Source organism: Protopterus annectens, chromosome 7.part0 (genome assembly GCF_019279795.1).
Source record: "Protopterus annectens isolate FY-2018-M chromosome 7.part0, PAN1.0, whole genome shotgun sequence".
Taxonomy (NCBI): domain Eukaryota; kingdom Metazoa; phylum Chordata; order Ceratodontiformes; family Protopteridae; genus Protopterus; species Protopterus annectens.
The window spans coordinates 806,829,140-806,850,511 of record NC_056739.1 but is presented as its reverse complement, the minus strand read 5'-3'; the positions used below and the strand labels follow the sequence as shown (position 1 = coordinate 806,850,511).

General features: G+C 40.7%; 1 protein-coding gene across 1 annotated transcript in view; it reads right to left on the bottom strand.

The window, feature by feature from the left end:
• Window positions 1–21,372, bottom strand: part of LOC122806703 (polyamine-transporting ATPase 13A3-like) — a gene marked incomplete in the record, with an annotated part of 1,429,840 nt that overhangs the window by 389,594 nt on the left and 1,018,874 nt on the right. Inside the window, 1 exon segment of the mRNA XM_044077342.1 lies at window positions 14,801–14,843. Within this exon segment, the coding sequence (XP_043933277.1) occupies window positions 14,801–14,843 (43 nt within the window).

Sequence of the window (21,372 nt, the reverse complement as noted above, 5' to 3'; positions counted from 1 at the left end):
GCTGCCCTGTGGATTGTGCAAACATTATGGTATTGAAGTGGCTAAAAAACACTGGAAACATGAGTCACAAAGCATCATAAAAAATGATGAAGTTTACATTACACGGGATTACGAATTACCAACAGTTCAAAAGATAGATGCTAGAAAAATGGGTATAGTGGTCCATGAAAAGAAGACAAAAGTAGAATTGCTCACTGAAATCGCCACACCCAGTGACTAATAGTGTCTTGCGTATAGAGAGAGACACGAAGTTAAAATATCAGGATCTGAAGGCAAAAACGAGAGCAATGTGGAAGAAAGATATGCAGACAGTTCCAATAGTAGTAGCAGCAACGGATCTTATAAAACAGAATCTACAATCATATTTAGATATGTTACCAATATATGTAACCCCATACGAACTGCTGAAGGAGTCATTACTGGGTACATTACGAGTGCTGTGAAGAGTACTTTTGGCTGACAAAGATTGAAACAATACTGATTTCATGAACTTTAATCGTACTTCAATTTATGAATGGAGTCCATTCCTGTCATGGTATTAGAAATCAAAAAGACTTGGAGAAATTAAAAAAAGACAGCTAAGGTGACAGACACCAACCCGGTTAACAGGAAAAATGATACTCCTCCTTAAATGTGAACCTGCAAGCTATTCTAAAAACTATACACCAATAACTTGCCTTCCAACGATGGATAAACTATATACTGGAACTGATGCTGACAGTGTTTATAGTCATTTTGAAGAAAACTCAATTATGGCAATAAAACAAAAGGGTAAAAAAAGAAAATCATATGGAACACAGCATCATTTGTTGTTAAATAAAATCATAATGGAGAACTGTAAAAAAGGACAGAATCTAAAGTATGGCATGGATAGACTACAAAAAAGCATGAGACAGCATTCCACATTCATGGATAAAGGAGTGCTTACAGATGTATAAGATGCACCCTACATTGATCAATCACACTACAGTGACCATGAAACAGTGGCAAACAACTTGGCAAAAGGCAAATTATTAAGGGAGATATTCTAGGATGACTCTTTAGTCACTGCTGCTCTTTTGTCTTGCTCTTAACCCATTAAGCTGTCTACTTAACAGATTAGTTCATGGTTCAAAGTGTAAAGACTTCTCATCTTTTTTTGTGGATGATATAAAACTGCTGCTTTTACTATATCTGTACTTCATCAGATGAAGAGCTGAAAGCATAACTGCAAGTAGTCAAAACTTTCTCAGATGATACAAGAATGTAATTTGGTCTTGATAAATGTGCAAAAGCAACATTTAAAGCATGAAAGCTGGAGCGCCAAGACAATATCAGTCTAGGACAGGAATGTGATATAAAGGAACTTGAACAGGAGGAAATGAAAAATATTTGGGAACTGATTAAGAATTGACAACAAAACACAAACAAATGCAAACAAAACTCGGTAACGAATGTTTTACAAGACTAAAATATTAAACACTCCTCCCAGTCCCATCTCATCAGCTCATTCTACAGAGTACTGAGAGATCAGTTGAGAAGGCCCACCTCCTTAGTCTCTTAAACTTGATTTATCTTCTGTTTCCTCCCTTCCCACTTACTTAAAAAAAATGTATTTTATTCAGCTGCTTTTACTGTATCTATGCTTCTTCCTGCTTTATTTAACGTTACTGCACAAGCTTAAAGTGTTCAATTTACTCTGCTGCATTTATTACTGCTTGTTAGTAACCTGATTAAACTGTAACTGCTACTCTATGCCTCTTAGTTTTGATTTAAGCATTTGGGCTTCAAACCAGTTATTTTACATTAAGAAGGTTTGTAGTCCAAACTCCTGGGGGAAGACAGGGTAGCCTCCACCCTTCTGAGCTGGGAATTGCTGGTGAAGGTTTATTGTGCCCGTTATTCTAAGTGTCTTTGTTCTGGTCTGTGGCATCCATTCTTGTGGCAGTACTGTCTAAACATATATATATATATATATATATATATATATATATATATATATATATATATATATATTTAACTACTAGAGCATCTAGTTTGCTCACAGCTCATCAAGTTGATGTCTACAGATTTGTTCAGTATTTATGTTTTCCTCACTCCTCCCTAGTAGATCTGTGGTCATGGATATGCACTTCCTGACTCTCTCTGTGGCTAGTCTGGTTGCAATGGATACTGTGAGGCATTGTAGCGATGTACACTGACAACCCATTTATTCTTAATAAAACAGATAGCGTATGTGAGAGGTGTAAATACACTAATGGTGGAGGCAAAATGCTCTCATACAACCAAAACCAATCCTATAGAGGTTGTAAGTGACACTTGCACCACGGCTACTGCACAGGGTAAAGACCCTACAAATTAACTACTTATGCTAAGGCACTTAAAGGTAACCTTCATAAAACACTAAGACTTCCTGCACAGTACAAAGAAAGGGTCCTCAGGCATCATGTAAACACTCTGTTAAAACACCACCCGCAGTTACACATAGTAATAACACTGTATTCAATCCCTCTACTGTTAACCCCTGGTCATTGGTGATTCTATAGTGAGGCACACCGATGTCCCCCTCGCCAGACTGAGTATGGAGAGAGTCACTGTTAGTTGCCTTTCTGGGGCTAAGATCCATCAAGTCACAGGCATTCAGGTCATTGGGCCACAGGTACCAGTATGACTCTTTCATAGTCTGTGTGGGTATTAATGACACGAGACGTACCTCCCTTGACTATATGAAACAAGACATGATCAAGTTCGCTGATTATGTGTCTCAGGCAGGTATGAGCCGAGCACTAAACAGCATACTGCATTCACCAAGGATGATGACACGTAACAAAGAGAAAATTATTGATTTTAACAATTGGCTTAGCTTCTGGTGTCAATTCAGGGGGGTACAATAGTTGACATTGTCGACAGACCATGCTGCTTTGTCAGGGATGGCCTGCACTTATCCCCTCTAGGCATTCAGATATTGGCAAAGACCTTTTCCACCACAACAGTGCCTTTTTTAGGTAATGTCAAACTGACAAACCTACCAACTTAACTGACTCTATAAAGAAATATCTGAAGGTGGTACTGCTCAATGCTAGAAATCCACTCCCTGCAAGCCTTCCTCTACATGGAAAGTGTATACATCTGTATAGTAACGGAGACATGGTTTAAAGTCATTGCGGGTAACCCAGCAATGCAAGGTTATAATGCCTTTCACACCTTTTCACCAGCTACTGCACTGGAGGGAACTAAAGGTGGAGGAGTCTCAGTGTATCAAGAACAATCTTACATCTAGACTAAAGTGCATGATCCACTGGAATCCATACATGTGCAACTCACCATAAACAGGGTGTCATACAATATCCTTGCAAAATATAGGTCTCTCTCTATGTCCCTGGAAACTATCTCAACATACTAGCGTCCCTCACCATTCAACTCAATATTCATGGGGGATCTCAACTACCCTGCTATAGATTGGGAATCCTACACCACTTCTAATGCACATGCCCAGTAATTCCTAAACTTTGCTAATACCAACATCCTGGAAGAGTTGGTCCATTCACCTACCAGGGGTATAAACATCCTTGACTTTGTACTCACGAATATGTGGGGCCAATGTTCCTCACCCTACGTAATATCTTCACTCGTCAGAGCTGACCATAAGGCAGTATTACTTGAAATAAAAATTAAATCCGGGGACCTAGCGAAACCAAAAACCTTTAGGAACTATTCCAAGGTTAATCTCTCTCTCTAATAAGCAACACCTTGGCTAAATTCTAAGCATCCCCAAACCCGGGAAACACCACAGAATGCACTAAGCTATTTACAAAATTAGCCATGTTGATAGCTGTATACAGCAAGCTCCGCCCACTTGTATTAAAAATAATACAAACTCAAAAGACAAGCCACCGTGGGCGAAACACAATGTCAATTGGTTATACAACAAATGACCAATCTAAACAGGCAGTTAAGAGGGTTAATTGATACTTCAAAGGCTACATTTGAAGAAAAATAGCTTCTCAGGCAAAGGACAACCACAATGTTTTCTACAACTATGTTCGTAACCTCAGGGGAAATACACAACAATGTACAGAACTTATTGTAAATGGCATCACTTACACTGTATTGAAGGCCACTGTCAACCTTTTTCCACAGGAAATACCACATAACACAATCCCTCAAAACATTACTAAGGAAAAGGTCATAAATGCACTTGACAAGGCCAAAAACACTGCATCAATGGGCCCTGAGTACATCCTGAGAAGTTTAATAAATAGCACAAAACATGATCTCTCTGGTCCACTTGAACCCCTTTTCAATTACAGCCTTCTGTCAGGTTTTGTCCAAGAAATGGAAGATGGCTAGTCATTCCCCAGCATAAAGGAGGTCCAACCACTGATCTGAGTAACTACAGGCCCGTAAGTCCTGTCAGCCTCACATGTAAGGACATGGAAAGAATCATCATGCACATGATAAATGAGGACATAGATAACCTGCAAACACTGGACCATCACAGTTCGACTTCGTTAAAAAAGAAGGTCATGTCTATTAAATCTGGTGGATTTTTTTGAGAGGGTCACCAAAGCACTGGATGTAGATAAGACTGTGCACACAGACTACCTCGACCTGGTCAAGGCTTTTGATGATACTCCACACAGGCATGATACACAGTCTCACTAATTTAGTTATAAATCCTTTTACTACACACTGTATAGATACTGGCTCACTGATAGGACCCAGGAGATTAAAACAGGTGAAGCCACCTTCAACAAAAGGCTAGTCACAGGGCTCGGTATTGATCCCACTCCTTTTTGGTATCTATTCTCTGAAATGGAAGCAAATGCTGAAAGCTTATGGCTGACCAAGTTTGCAGATGACTACAAGCTGGGGTTAATCATCAACTCACCTGCAGACACTAGCATTCTTCAAGGTCTATCTCTGACTAACAAATGGTGCCAAAGCCATGGTGTTAAACTCAGTGCTATGAAATGCATAACTGTACCCTTTGGGGAGTCAACTATCTTGTCCAATTACTATGTTGATAATACACCCCTAAGAGTCGACCCAGTGGTCAGGTATTTGGGTATGCATGTAGACAGTAGCCTTAACTTCAACCATCACATGGTCACAGTGGTGAGGAAATCCTTTTATGTTGTACAACTTATAAGTAAGGCCATGACATCAAGGTCCAAAGAAGTCTTTATTCCACTGCATTCTGCCCTTATCAGACCAATCGTAGAGTACAATGGTTCTTTTGGTATGTACCTGACCAGGCATTTGCAGCAAATAACATAACCTCAGAGGTGCCTTAGAGAAAGAATACACGGTGTAACAAACCTGCCTGGATTGTGGAGTAGTAATCTATGCCTGGCTTACAAGGCATCCACAAACCCCACACTTATGCATCTCCTACATATTTGCAAGTCAAAGAGTACCAGAAATACAAGGTCTAGGGACCTGAACTTTGTCAGTGACTTAAACAGAACATGCTGGAGAGAGAACTGTGTGTCCCAAAGACTGTGCCTCTTAAGGAACAGGCTTCCCATCCATGTGAAGCTGAGTTTGTCTATTACCCAGTTTAAGTACAAAATAGACAACTGGATGGGGAATAGGACATTTACACTGGGCCTGGCACCTATATCCCTTATGGACGGAGGTAGCGTATAAATGTCTAGCCCTCAAGGTCCTTATTTGGATACAGGACATCATTATTCTTTTGGGAATACCTGATTAGGCTTAGAAAGGTCCCCCAGGTCATTAGCATAGTAACAGTCTGAGACTCTGTGAATCTATGAATACTGAAAACAGCCCTGACATCTAACAGCAAAGTTCAAGCTATAAACCATTTTGCTCTTCAAGTTCTAACTACAGTTTTGGGGTGACTGACTAGCCCCAAAAGGTATTGGATCCGATGGACAGGAAACCAAGAAAAATGCTTCACACTTATCAGATGACATCTAAAAATCACTGTATACCAAGATTATATATTCCTCGTCCTGAAGGAGGTATGGGCCTCCTCGAAATTTACTATATGTCTAGATCTACAACTGTAGGACTGCATACATATCTGCTGACTTTACCAGATCCAAACATAGTGAAAGTTTTAAAAGATGAGGAGAACAAATCTAAGATGACTTCCCTGTTTAGTTTAGCAGAAGCATATCGGTGTCGAGTGGGAATGGAAATCAAACCAGAAGCAAACAAAAATCAGGCATCAACTGAATGTGCCAAAAAAACTAAAGAAAGAATATAAGAAGGTTAGATGAGAAAGCAAGAAATGTGGGAAAGGCATAAATACAGTGGTAAGTGCAAAAAAACTGCTAAAAAACTTATGCTGATCAGGATTTGATGCAGCAATGGTTAATGAGAGGCATGTTGAAACCAAAGGATGAAAGGTTGATAATTGTAGCACAGAATAGTGGACTACATACACACTGGTTTACAAAGTCCACTGAACATGTGAGAGAAACAGACAAATGTAGGTTCTGTAATAAAAAAAAAAAATATATAGGAAATAGCCATATTGATGATGAGTGTGATATTCTCCTGGCAGAGGGCCTGTACACTGAAAGGGACAATAATTTGGCAAGACTGTTGCACTGGGGATTGTGCAAACACTACAATACAGAAGTAGCTGAGAAGCACTGGAAATGAACCACAAAGCATGATAGAGAAAGATGAATTACATATCACGTGGGATCACCTATTACCAACAATTCAAAAAACAGATGCGAGAAAACCACACATAGTAGTTCATGAAAAAAAGAAAAAAGTAGCATTAATAACTGAAATTGTTACACCTAGTGATTACAGTGTCTCACATTAGTAGTAGTAGTAGCAGTAGTAGCAGTAGTACTAGCAGTAGTAGTAGTAGCAGTAGTACTAGTACTAGCAGTAGTAGTAGTACTAGTAGTAGCAGCAGTACTAGTAGTAGTAGTAGTACTAGCAGTAGTAGCAGTAGTACTAGCAGTAGTAGTAGCAGTAGTAGTAATAACAGTAGTAGTAGCGCTACTAGTAATAGTAGCAGCAAATAGCAGTAGCAGCAGTAGTAGCACCACTAGTAGTAATAGTAGCAGCAGCAGCAGTAACAGTAGTAGTAGAAAAAGCAGTAGCAGCAGTAGCAGCAGTAGCAGTAGCAGCAGTAGCAGCAGTAGTAGTAGTAGCAGTAGTACTAGTAGTAGCAGTAGTAGTAGTAGCAGCAGTAGTACTAGCAGTAGTAGTAGCAGTAGTACTAGTAGTAGTAGCAGTAGTAGTAGTAGTAGTAGTAGCAGTAGCAGTAGTACTAGTAGTAGTAGCAGCAGTAGTAGTGGTAGTAGTAGCAGTAATACTAGTAGTAGCAGTAGTACTAGTAGTAGCAGCAATGGGTCTTATAAAGAAGAATTTACCATCATATTTAGATATGCTACCAATATGCATTACTCCACATGAATTGCAGGAGTCAATTCTGGGCATACTGCAGGTACTGCAAAGCGCACTTTTAGCGAACATCAAAGAATGATACAATTACTAATTTCATGAACTTTATTCATACCCTGACTTAGGAATGGGGTCCATTCCTATCATGGTACAGTAAACTCTTAGTTAAACGGAAACTAAAGCAACCAGCAAAAAAAAAAAAAAATTGAAGAAATACAGTACAATTTTTTTGGGTTGCACTTTCTGCACCCCCCCCCCGCCGCAGAAACATACCTTACGTTTTAAGAGTTTTAAAAAGAAAGATAGGAATAAGGTCCCTCTCCCCCCAAGCTGAAAACAAGTCAAACCAAACAAATAGTATAGGATACAATATTATTCAGGCCTATTTTTAACAGTAACTCTCAAGCAACCAGGAACTGCAGTTAACCAGCATCTACCAATTCCCATGGCTGCAGGTTAACTGAGAGTTTACTGTATTAGAAGCCCAAAGACTTGAAGAAATTAAACCATGACAGCAACAACTGTTTCTGTACATCAGATGTACATGGCAAGCAACATTTCATGGCTTGCTGAATTCAGTCTATTAAGGAGTGCTTCCTTTCACCTAGAAAGTAAATTGGCAAATAAACGGATTCAAACTGAACTAGAATGAAAAGCCTGTCCTTAAGGATGACCAAAAAACATTTTCTCAGGAGAAACAGCTTGCAACTCTAAAATACATAGGTCTGAAGAAACAAGCCACCAGATCATGTTTTGAGATGTAAAATTTTTACTCTATATAAACTGTAACGTCAAAAGAAGACTATGTCAAACAGTTCAGCATAAAATTCAAATTCCAAGATGGCACTTAGAGACCTTACAGTAAACTCTAGGGCATCTACCGTGCGAGAACACAACTCAGTCTCTCACACTGCAAATGCTTGCTCTTAGAAAACTGAAAATTGCCCATGACATAAAGTAGTGCGATACTGTGAAACATGTCTTTTTTTGGTAGAGGCAATGCTAGCGTACCTTCTGAACGTATACATACCAACTTCATGGTCACACAGTACTGGGGAAGGGAGAAAAGTCTAAAACTATAATGGCATAAAAAAATTTAGCCAAAGTCTGTGGCTAACTGCATGCAGCGGTCTCAGGCAATCACTCACTTTCCTCAAACATGAGGTGGGGAGGCTATCTTGTACTCTGTTTCACGGACGCCAACACCTACAGACATTACCCTGTCTAGTTTCTCCCCTGCTGAACTACTGCTTCTAGACTGCCACAACAATAACTACAGGAAGTTTGCTATTGCCTCTATCTATATCCCCCCAGGTAAAAACATCCCTTATCCTTGAACATATACTCTCCTGGATAAACACCTCCATCCCCTATGGAAACCATCATTCTTGGAGATGTTAATATAGATTGGAATTCCCTTATTGGTGACTCACCCCAACATTTCATAAACCTGTATGGATTCTCACAACTGATCACTACCCCTACCCTCTACAGTAAAATCGCTACTAGTTCCACAACTGACTGGATCTTGACCAACTCTCCAAACAACTACTGTGACCCTTCTACCTTCCCTGAATCTATTAGTGACCATTCTCCCATCTCTATCTTAAGGCAGTCTCCTCATCTCTCTAAGCCCCATCTCTACAGAGATTGTAGGAAACTGACTAACTTTCCCCCTGAAACCTTTAACTATAGACTCTCTGCCATCAACTAGTCTTTCCTAAAAATTCTATCGCTCAATGAGATGTCCTAAAATCTTTTGCCCCAACTCGTACAATCAGAATAAAATCTAATTTTGCACCCTGGCTCTCCAAAGCTACTCATGCTTTGATGCATGAAAGAGATGCTCTATGGAAAAAATGGCAAACCACTAAAACTCCCACCTTTCTTCACGGTTATAAGCAACTCAGAAATCATGTAAAAAAAAAAAAAAAAAGTGTATTATTTTGGATAAATGCCAATATTTCACTAAATTTCAAAGCTCTCACCCAAATGACCCAAAATATTTCTGGAGTACTATCAGTCCCTACTCCACACTGGTTCTCCTACCATCCCTAACCCTTTCCCCTATCACACTCCCCCTGAAACTGCAGACTTACTCAACAAACACTTCAGTGACAGCATCTCTAAACTCCTACCCTCTGGTAATTCTGCTCATCCCAACTCTTCTGTGTCACCCTCACCTCCCCCTAAACCTCTATACTCTTCTGTCTCTTAGCCTTTTACCTTGCAACTTATTTCTACTAAATATATCAAATCCCTGCTTTTTAAACTAAAACCATGCTCTCCATCCACTGATAACCCCCCTCCTCCAATTTCTGAAAAATTGCTGCTGACTCTATTGCATATCCTGTATCTATCTTAAATCAACCACTCCATTCAGGAATCTACCGTACTGGAAATATGGAAATCCTTCTATACCACTCCTTTGTACAAAGGGGGCATCTCTGCTGAACCCTCTAACTACAGACCAATCGCTATTCTCTCACCGCTCTCCAAGATCCTTGAAAAATATATACATGTTCAAATACTGTCCTGTCTCATTCACGAAAATCTCCTCACCCTCTAGCAACATGGTTTCCGCCCTAAACACAGTACCTTGACTGCCTTACTATCCTTTACTCAAAAGGTTGCAGAAGCTAGGGACAACAACCTCCTCATATCCTGTCTATTCCTTGATCTCTCTAAAGCCTTCAACACTGTGTCTCATCCCCATCCTTCCTAAATTCTCAGACCTAAACCTCTCTCTTTCTACTCTTGGCTGGTTCCAATCCTACCTTACTGGCAGAAAACAAGCTGTTAGATGGCAGCAGGCTTTCTCACCCTTCCTTGCCGTTCAAATGTAAAGGCTCCATATTTGCTCCTTTTCAACATTTTTACCAACAACCTACATTCATTCTGCAGTCTCTCATCTGTAATACAATACACAGACGACTCTATTCTCTTATCTATCTCCAAACTACACACACTAACACAGAATTCCTTTACCTCTGTTGAAAAATGGCTCAAAAAGAATCAACTAAGCCTTAACCTGAAGAAAACTCATCGCCTTCTCTTCCTACCTCAGACACTCTCTCACCTTAAATCCAACTTTTCTCTTTCTTCCCTAGATGGCACCACTGTCTCCCCTGCCTCACACACCAAACTCCTTGGGGTAATAATTGATGACCGACTAAAATCTGACTTGCACATACAACAGGCCATCAAAAAAAAAAACAAAACACACACACCAAAAACTTGGACTAGTTTATAGAAACAAAAAATTCCTCACTACTGCCACTAAACGTACACTTGTGCAAGCATTTCTCTTACCTAGTCTTCTATACACTTCCCCCATCCTTACCAATATCCAAACTATCTCATTGCAGAAACTGGGACAAACATACAACAAAATTGCCAGACTTATTCTAAACCAACCACTCTTGTCGCATCACTGCCTCTCACTAAAACTTCAGTGGCTGGAATTTCCGCCGCATCTTCTCCTACAATTGGAAGTCCACACTACCTTTTCCATACTCAACAACCCTTCTGCCTGCCTGCTCTCGCCTCCCATGTTGCTCTCTACCCTCCCCCCCCCCGGCCTCTCTGGAGTGGCATCTTCTCTCAGTTTACAAACCCAAAAGGAATATTGGCAAACTACCTTACAAACACTCTGTCTCACTAAATTGGAACAAACTCCCTCTCCATATTAGATCCAACCTTCCCTTTGCCCGTTTTAAAAAGGAGCTTAAATCCCACCTACTTGAAAACTTGAAATTATGTTGTTGCCTTGACCACATGTAGTCTTAGTCTGTCCTACTGTATAACCTCTTGCATCTGCTAACTTTCTTTCTCTGTTAGTAACTTTTGCTTAAACTAACCTCCCAAACCCTCAGTCTTACTATAGCCCCCTCCTTTCTCTCCCCTCCCATTCTCCACACTATTTATCCCCACCACTTCCTATCTATGTCTGTACATCTTCCTTCTTTTGAACAACGATTATCTTTTTGTTTTCACTCTCACATGTAGTAAATTTAGACCACTGCTATCAGTGCAACCCTTATTGTTGATAATTTTTTCTTTTGTTTTTTTTCTCTTTATAATTTCGTATTTGCATTGTTATTTTTAATAGCCTTTGCTCTGTATGTTTATCTTTGCTTATGTTTGCTGGAGCTCTTTCCCCTTGGGTCTCCACTAAAATGGGTTGCTTACTATCAATGCAATACAAATAGTTAATAACTTTTTCTTTTTTACAATTATTTTGTATTGTGATTGTTATTTAATATTTGTATAGTGTCACTTTATTTTTACTTATGTTTGCTGGGGCTTTTCCCCGCGGGTCTCCACTGAAAATGGGTTTGTTTACAAACTCATTTGGACTAACCTGGTTAACAAATATAAAATAAAATAAATAAAAATAATGAGTAAGGAACTGAATTCTGAACTATAACTAATTAGGAACATACAAAGAAATCATCTCTAAGTGGTTTCATTCTCTCAAGAATGTCTTTGCACCATCCAGATGTGTGACAGCCTGATTATCTGCAAGATGCTGGAGAGCTTAAATGGCTCAAAGATGCACCCTGACACAACTGTACTTGAAACAAATAAAGTACTGACATTTGTTAGGAAGTCTACACCGTGAGAGAGTGCCAATCTGAGAATCCTGGTGATCTGACTTATCCCTGACTAAAGTACTAGAAAGAATGGAACTGAGAGCGGCTTAACTACTGGTTTACAGTACCATGAGAAGTCTGGCAAAAGGCAAATATCTGCACAGACCATCACTCTACTAGTATGTCATCATTCAGAGATGTTGAAAAAAAATAACTCAAAAAGAAGTGTAATATATGATCCAAGATATGTTTAAGAAAAAATAATACTGTATATTCATATCCGATTAAGGGTTGCTGGGCATATATAGGAAGAAAAGGTAAAGGTATAACCACTATTGAATTGTAAGAACTGAGGCAGTGTGGGTTGCCAACTCAAGTTCTAGGAATCAATGTAGTTGACACTTCGTAACAGCAAGGAGACCAAAAGAGACTAATAAAGTGGTAAGAACTAAAAATGGTGGAAACCGTGAAAAGTTAGAATTGCAAAGGTAGTATTTTGCTACTGCCTATTGAAGGGATGACCAGAAAAACACAGACACTACAAAAAGATCTATAGGTCACACCACATCAACACAAATCAGCTTCCCTTCCTTCAAAAAGTAAGAGTTCAATCCCCTGGAAAAAAAATACACAAGACAAAAGGAGAAGACTTGAATGACTAGATATAATGAAATCTCCATCTCCATTTGGAAAATAATGTGGGGGTAGAAATTAACTGCTGAAATAGAAGACACAAATAGGGAATAACTAGACACTGGGGTTAGAATTTTCAGCGCAGACAAAACTGGGGGAATTCCACAAAAAGTGCTCCTGATACACACTGTGCTACTTCGCTGTGTTTGGGGGCTCAAGCCCAAAATAAGCAGCAATCTGTAACAGTATTAAAGGGATTATCTATGTCCATTCACCAGGGCAGATAGCAGTGTTACCTACTCTAAAACCTTAAGGTTGGTGGCAAAAAAGGACCAAAGTAAACAAATATTAGTGTCAAATTTATCAATGCCATACACCAAGGATCAAGGTTGGTGCTGAGAGAAAAATTAGGCCCATATAAGCTGTTGACATTGACAACAAACTGTGGGGTACCCAGATCGATACCAAGAAAGAACTCAGAAGGGCTGAGGATGACAAGGTCTCCACCCAAGAATATGAGGTCAAATGAAAAGCTGTGGTCGAGACTCACCTTACAACACACTTATGCCCACAAAGATGTGATGAATGCCTTAGGAGTAATAAGTAATATCTGAACATTCACAAGCACCACAAAATATTTTTCCTCTGATAAAACATGCCTGGTAAGTAGCACACAGGATTATGGCTCTGAGCTGTTAAATAAGTTGCTTCTTATTTTCTGGAGTACAGCTTATGATTTCTTCCAACTCCTTTTGCCTACTTTGTAATTCTGAGAAAGTAACTTAAGCAAACATGTTATTCCTGGTCGCCCCTGAGACCACCTGTGTCCAGTGAGCTTACCAATCAACAAATGAAAAAATAGAAATGATATAATGCATTGAGAAGAACTGTCTCAGCTGTAATGAGACAATTTAAGCCAGATAAAGACAGGATAAGTGTCTTAAGAACAACATTAACAGCTGAGACAGCACTACTGACCATCTTCTGACCTTAAATGGGGACTACAAAAAAATACAGTCAAAACTGGAAGAACAAAAACAAAGCAATAGTTAAGATATTTGCAGTTGTCTGTTCTCACACATCTTGCCATGATAAAGCACCAAAATAACTAGCAGCCTCTGTGCAGGAAAATTCTAAAAAATAGAAAATGGCAAACACCTTCAGGAAAAGAAGCAAACTATATGAACTTAGCCCTGAGACACTGATCAGGGACTGGGAGGAAAGAACAAAGAGAAATCACAGAAAACTTAATGACAAGAAAGTAAAATACAAACATCTACAAATAAGGGCAGCCTTAGGCTATTTACAGACACTGCTATACCTTAATTCGTTACTAAGGAGACAGAGACAGGGATTCTAATGCACCCAGGATTAGAGATATGGGGAGAAGTTATGCGGCTATCTAAAGTTTTAGGTACAGAGCTGAGCAAGTCCTATCGGCCTTAGTCCTATAAGATTTCTTAAGGAAAACCATTAAAAGAACCCTTTTTGAGACTGAACCTGAGTCTTCTGGTGCTGGCTGTGAAACTCGCAATCATAACACTGCACTGAAGGTACATGAGAAGTAGAAAGGACAACACAGGAGAACTAATGGCATAGTCTTATAAGACTGCATTGAAGGTTTGACCGATGGCTCTTTCTGTAAGAAGAGCAGTTGTAGTGGTGAGGAGACTGCTCTGTTAAATAAGATCCACCCATACGAGCACACACATACACACACACGCACGCACGACTGCACCTGACAAAGGGATTTGCAAAAACAGCAAACCTGGAATGGGCAGCTCTGACAAGGACAGCAATGCACCTCTCTGACATTTATACTGATCTCTGTAACTCAACACCTTAATATCTCACTTCCACCTCAAGTGATGCTGCTGCGAAAAGACTCAGATTCTCATTTGTAAACCTCAGCAGCTTGCAATGTTATGAAACTATCTCATACTGGGACATTGTGCAGGCCCTTATTTCACTGATGGGGCAAAACAGCTTTTACTTCAACTCAGGATCCAAACAGGCAGGAAATCACCAGGAAATAAAATAAATAGTATAACTCTCCGCTCAAATTTATTTTACTAACATGAGGAACACATCTATACAAAATAAGTTACAAGGTTAAACAACAGTACTACAAATGATCAGTTAAATCCTTAATAAACTAGCTTGCATTAATAATAAAAAAGTAGCTGACTCACCCCACAGTCATTTGCTCCATCTCCGCACATTCCCACGTAATAACTGGAAAAAAATAAAAAAAAAAACAACTTAAAACTGTATACATGACATCCAGTGGATCCTCAAATACCATGATGAAATACCAACAACCCACAACTTGAAAATGTTGCCTACTGTCACTAACATGCTGCCTTATTTTTCTGGAGTGCATCCTTCATTCCAGGTCTGAGATGGCTTTACATAAGAATGCCGGTACTGCACTGTCTCTGTGCTATATACCGGATGCCTCCTGCTTTGTGTGCAACTTTATTCTTTACCACCTACATATGCACAGTGTATGGTAATACTCTCAGCTAGATGTTTGCTGCTATCATTTCTTGTAACTTTATTCACAACTGTCTGTAACAATAATGGTCTGCGACAACAAAGATAAATCTTAATGTTGAAACTTGTCTGAAATTAGTTATAAGTACGTATTTTAACATAAAATGTAACAGAAACTGCTGTACAGTTGTGCAAATGCTAGCATACTGCCTCATGGCACTAGTTCTCTGCTTTATTAACAAACCAAACATGTTCTGAGGTGAAGTGGCAACCATCCTAAAACAGCCTGTAGGAATGTGTATGTGAATGTGGGACTGGCATTTTGTCCAGTACTGGCTCTCTGCTTAAAGCTCACTGCCTGTTGGGACAGGCTGCAACTTCCTCCTGACGCAGGATAAAACAAAGCAGATAACAGAAAATGAATGTTTGAAAGAAACCTCAACTTTCTGCAGCATATAAAGAATACCTATCCTGTCTATTTCCCTTTCTATGAGATAAACTACAAACTCTAGTTAAATCAAATTTTAATGTCTTTTTCCCCAAGGTAACTACTACATGTCTCACCCATGCATTTTTAACTACCACTAGTTTAGACTTGTATCTCCTCAGGAAGGTTGTTCCAACCAGGCACCAGTCTAGGAGAAAAGTGTTTAAAAATATTCCCACATTGGCCTTGAGCTGTCTAGCCTTATTTTCAAGCTGTGCATTCTTAATTCTAGAACATCTGTTCTTCTAAAAGATGCTACTTGCTTAGACTCCGCTGAATCTCCTAACATAATTCTATTAAGTCTTTCCTCCCAGAATATTTACAACTCTTCTGAACTGCCCGTGTGCAATGATTCTGCCATGACAGGATATCCAAATCGGCAAGCAGTATTCCAAATATTGTCTCTCTATGACTACCTGTAGGGACAGGAAACCCTTGTATTTTCAACCAGGTATGCCACACATCTGAGCATTTTGCTTTAAATTCATCTAACAGTATCTGCCCCAAGACCACTTCCACCCTTTGCTACTACTACTTCCCATTTACACAGCGTTCATCAACAGACTGACTGCTATTTTTGTACCAAATCTAGTACTATTATTCATAACCATCACTCTGCCTTACAGCGTCAATGGTTTCTTGGTTGAATGCTTGATAACCTAGTTCTTGATCCAAGTCGTCATGAACTAAATCCAAAATCGTGCTTACTATTACCCATTAACTTCTCAAGTTTTGACATAATAACAGCCATTCATATATGCTCTAGTAGACAGTTCATAATTTTCTAAAATTAACTTGAAAAGAGCTTCTTCTTTTCTGGAAACTTTTAAGGGTTCTCATTCAAGGATTTCTCTAAACTTTTCATGTAGTTCAGGGGGATAAAGTTCCATCTATACTGGATAGTTTACAAAAAAAAAAATTTCCCCCTTATGAACAGAGATGCCATCATTAATCTCTTACTACATGGCACATATTCAATCTAGCTTGCTTTACACAGAAAAAGTTATCTTTGTATCTCAGAGTTAAACCTGAAAATGTTCCAGGTGGATCAGTCTTCTATCCCAGTCAACAAATGAAAAAAATTAAGTAAGTACATTATGGATCTGTCAGGTAAAATGCTTTTGTGCCCAATCAATTTGAGAAAGAGAAGAATTCTTGTAATAGCAACAAACGGTATGAAACTCAAGTATGGGCATAGGTACAGAGAAAGCAAATTTTACTTCTATAAGTTACTTATGGAGTTTAATACTACATGAAAAAAGAAGTTATGTACTCACCATAATGTTCGATCTGTGTTGTCTGCTTCAGTCTTCATCAAATCTATGGGTCTCTGTTCCGAACACAGAACAGACGCAGCCATCAGCAAGCTTAGGATGCCAAGCTAGAGTCCTCCCACCTTACCCATACTGCTTAGCTCCTCTTAGATACCGCAGAACGAGTTTGCTGCCAATATTCTCAGAAGAGAGAAATAGATTTTTTAAAACAAAGAATATAGATTAAAAGAATGCTCAGGAGCTCAAAACAGGAACAACGGTTCTCAGAATAATACATCCTTCAGAGATAAGAAAGGGGGAAGGAGGGTTGGAAGGTTGATAAAGATTGAAGCAGACAATAAAGATGGAACGTTATGGTGAGCACATAACTGTTCAGTCTTCATCAAACCTGCGGGACAGAGTCCCCAGCTACACAGATCTGAGCAGCCTCATGGAAGGATATTCCGGAGCACTGCAGAACCAAAAGCAGGCCTTTTTCTGGATAAGACATCAAGTTTGTAATGCAAAATAAAGGTGCAAGAGTTTGCCCATGAAGCAGCTGCATAAATATCTTCTAAAGAAACTCTACACTAGAATCCCTGAGATCTGGCTATGGATCTCGTGGAATGAGCTCTGACTGGTTTAGGTAAAGGAACACTGTTCAACGAATACACGAGTAATACAATCTCTTAACCAATGAGCAATAGTAGCATTAACAACAGCTTTGCCTTTTTTGGAATCTGAGAACGCAACAAACTGATTAGATTTCCTGAATGTTTTTGTCCTATTCAGGTAGAAGCACAACTGTCTATGAATATCGAAAAGATGCAACAAATATTCACCCTGATTTTGGAAATTCTGATAAAACACAGGGAGATTAATAGATTGATTAATGGTGTTTATTGACGTAACTTTTGGTAAGAAAGGGAGATTAGCATAGAAGGTAAATGTCTTTATGAAAAATAAGACATGGGGGTTTGGAAGACAAATCTTGAAGCTCTGAAACCCTCTTGCCCAAAACAATAGCTACTAACAAGGCTGTTTTCCAGGACAGGAATTTCAACTCTGCCTTAGCAGCAGCTTCAATGGGAGGTAATATCAGAGCCTGAAGAACCAATGCAAGATCTCATGGAGGAGTAGGATGTTCGATAGGAGGTTGAAGAAGAAATGTACCTTTGAGAAAGGCTTTGCAAAGACTAGAAGAAGCTAAAGATGTAGCAATCTCTCCAATGTGAAAATCAGATATGGCTGCTAACTGAACTTTAACGACAAACAAACTGGCCCCCGAATGAAAAAGACCAGCTAGGAAATCCAAGACTGCCACATCGTAAGCAGATCAACGTGATGCTGTTGGGCCCAAATGGAAACCCTTTTCCACTTACTTTTATACATTTTCCGGGTAGAAGACTTAAGGGAGGAAATTATAATCTTTTGCACTGGGGAAGAAAGCCTGGAATGTCTAGCCATCATCAAAATTAGAGAAACCATGCAGTTAGTTTCAAATTGTGAAGATCTACATGAAGTTGCTCTGAGGGCGGAGACAGAAAGTCTGGGTGTGATTCCAGTGCCATGGATGGCAAATCAGGCGAGACCACAGGAAAGTGAAACAAACTTATCGAGGCCAAAAGAGGGCAAAAAGGATCACTTTGCTCTTCAACCTGCATGGCTTCTGAAGAAATTTGGGAATCAGAGGAAGAGGGAGAAATGCATAAAGTAGACTGGGAGGTCAAGCATGTACTAGAGCATCTCTTGGTGACTGTCACTGTGACAGCTTCAGGGCAAAGTACTTGCTGAAGAGAGAGTGGCAAAACAGATGCAGCAGGTTTGACTCAGAGGAAAATCCTGTCTGCCACTGACTGATTCACAGACTACTTGTGAGGCATCATAGTACCCTGCTGAGCCTGTCCACCAAAATGTTGTGCTCCCCCGGAATGTACATAGCAACTAGAAAGCGGCTGTTTGAGAGAGGCCACTGCCACACACTCACTGCTCCTCGACAAAGGGGATAGGACTTGGTTTCCACCTTGTTTGTTGAGGTTACCACACAACACGCATGTTGTCGGTCTGAATCTCAATTGTCCCTACAAGAAGGGAGTGAAGAGCATGCATCACAAAAAGCATCGCTCTCATCTTTAGGACGTTGATATGCAGATTGGTCTCCTGGGAATCCACGTGCCTTCAACGATTTGTCCCACGTAATGCCCCCACCCTCACCCCAGGTGGGAGCCATCCACGGTCAACGTGGCGACAGGAGTGGGAAGAATGAAAGGTCGGCCCTGAAACTTCTGGATTGTGAAGCCACCATAAAAAAGAATTTCTGCACACTTGAAACAGTCTGCAAAAGAGACCATTGGACTGACAACGTCCACTGCAGGACTCTAATATGTAAGCGAACTGCCAATAGTAAAGCTACTGTCGCATCCATGGAACCCAGAGCCCTGAGGATAAGATTTACTGGAGGAACTGGCACCGCTAGCATTTGCCCGATATCAGTCCGCACTGAGAGAATCCTGTCTGGTGGAAAATAGGCTAGGGTTTTGTTTGTATCCAAGCAGGCTTCTATAAAATCTATCATCTGCAAAGGTTGTAATTGTGACTTTTGAAGGTTTATGGTGATTCCTAAGGTTGGGGCCAGTTGCAAGAGAAAATCCCTGGCCTGAATCAGCAGATGTTTGGAAGGGGCGAATAAGAGCCAGTCATCCAGGTAAGGAAAGACGTGGAATACCTGCAGTCTGAGGTGAGCCGCAACCACTGGCATGCATTTGAATACCCTGGAAACTGTGGTGAGATCAAGTGGAAGCACACGAAAATGGAAGCGACTGGCTCCCTGCCAGATTGAGAGGTACCTTCTGGAGCATCTGCTCATTTTAATGTGATAGTATGCATCCTTCAGTTCTATCGAACACATCCGGTTGTCCTTCTGTAAAAAGGTAGGAAAGAGTGAACTGTGACCATTCTGAACTTTGTGTGTTTCACCAATTTGATCAGGTAAGTTTGGCCCAGTATGGGCCTGAGATTCCCTGTTTTCAACTAAAAAGAATTGGGAGTAGATCCCTGAGCCACTCTAGTCTCAGGGTACCTCCTAGATGACTCTTTTTTTTTTTGAAGCAACTTTACAATTTTCAGAGTTGCTGCCTCCCTCTGATTGGGTGGAACATTGGGGATGTGTTGTTTTGGCTTGGGGAGATTTAAAAAAGGGAATGAAGTAACCTCTGAATATGGGCAACCAGGCTTCTAGAAGCAAGGAGCATCATTCCCCAACTGCCTCCAGAGAGGGACAGTCGGGCAATACTTCAGGGATGCTGCAAGGATTTCTCCAAAGGAGAATCCAGAGACCCCCTGATTCAGTGGACCCCACTGCCCCCGATTCAGTGGACTCCCCCTGCCCAGAGGGCAGTGTCTACCACTACAATTATTCCCCCCTCTACCTCTGGGGAAAAATCTCCCTGAGCGTCCTGGAAAGGACCCTGGGATTTTTTTGAACTACAACTTCTTTCCCCCACGCTGATTCCTGGAGAAGGACCTTTGCGGGGTAGAGAAGCAGAGTCTGACGGCAAACAGGGTCTTTCCATCTATCTCACTGCAGGACAGTGTGTCACAGGCAGTTGTTCCAAAGAGGGAGGAACCGTCAAAGGGGGCACTGACAAATGATGCCTTAAAAGGTTCTGAAAAATTACACAGCTGCATCCAGGCATGACGCCGAATGGCAATGCTGGAACCGGATGCCACAGAGGTGCCCTCAACTGCGCGAGAGATCAGCTTCATGGACACACTGGAAATGGACTGCAGAGTGGCCATATGGAAGTTAAAGGAAGTTTGTTCCTCCTCAGTCATGGATTCGGGGCTGGAACTAGAGAGTTCCTTAAGTAAGTCCCTCTGTAGCCTCGTAAAGTGGGAAAGGTAATTCAATGCTCTGATGGCAAAGGTGGATGAAGCATACACCTTTTTTCCAAATCTGTCCATACCCCTAGACTTCCTGCTAGAGAGACGGACAGTAGAGCTTTCCTGGACAAGCTCTTTCTTGGTGGCTGCCACCACAACCACCATGGCATCTACTGGAGAACCCTTCATCCAGTGAGGTCTATCCTTGGGGGGCACCAAGAATCTTATCCGCTCTTTTAGGATAGGCTCTGCAGCATCTGGTTCCTTCCATGCCCTTGCAGATACCAGGTCCACGAGGGGGTCTGCAGGGGGGGGGGCACCCAGGATGTAGTTGGGCCGGTCTTGAAGGCCTCCAAGTACACTGACTCATCTGGGGTGAGGTTTGGGATCAACCAACCACCTCTCTGGCGAAGAATTTCTAAAATGTTCAAAGGAGACGTTGGGTGGATAACTCGGAAGTAAGGACTATCAGGCCCAACAGACCGGCCCCAGGGACCGACACGTCCGAAATGGTAGGCTGGATCGGAGAAGGAGAAACAATCCTACAGGGAGAAGCTCTGCAGGCAGTTGCCAGAGGGAACGGCACCGGGAGGACCCCCAGCTGGATCTGCATATAGAGAAACTTCCTCATCAGTCTCTCTACTTT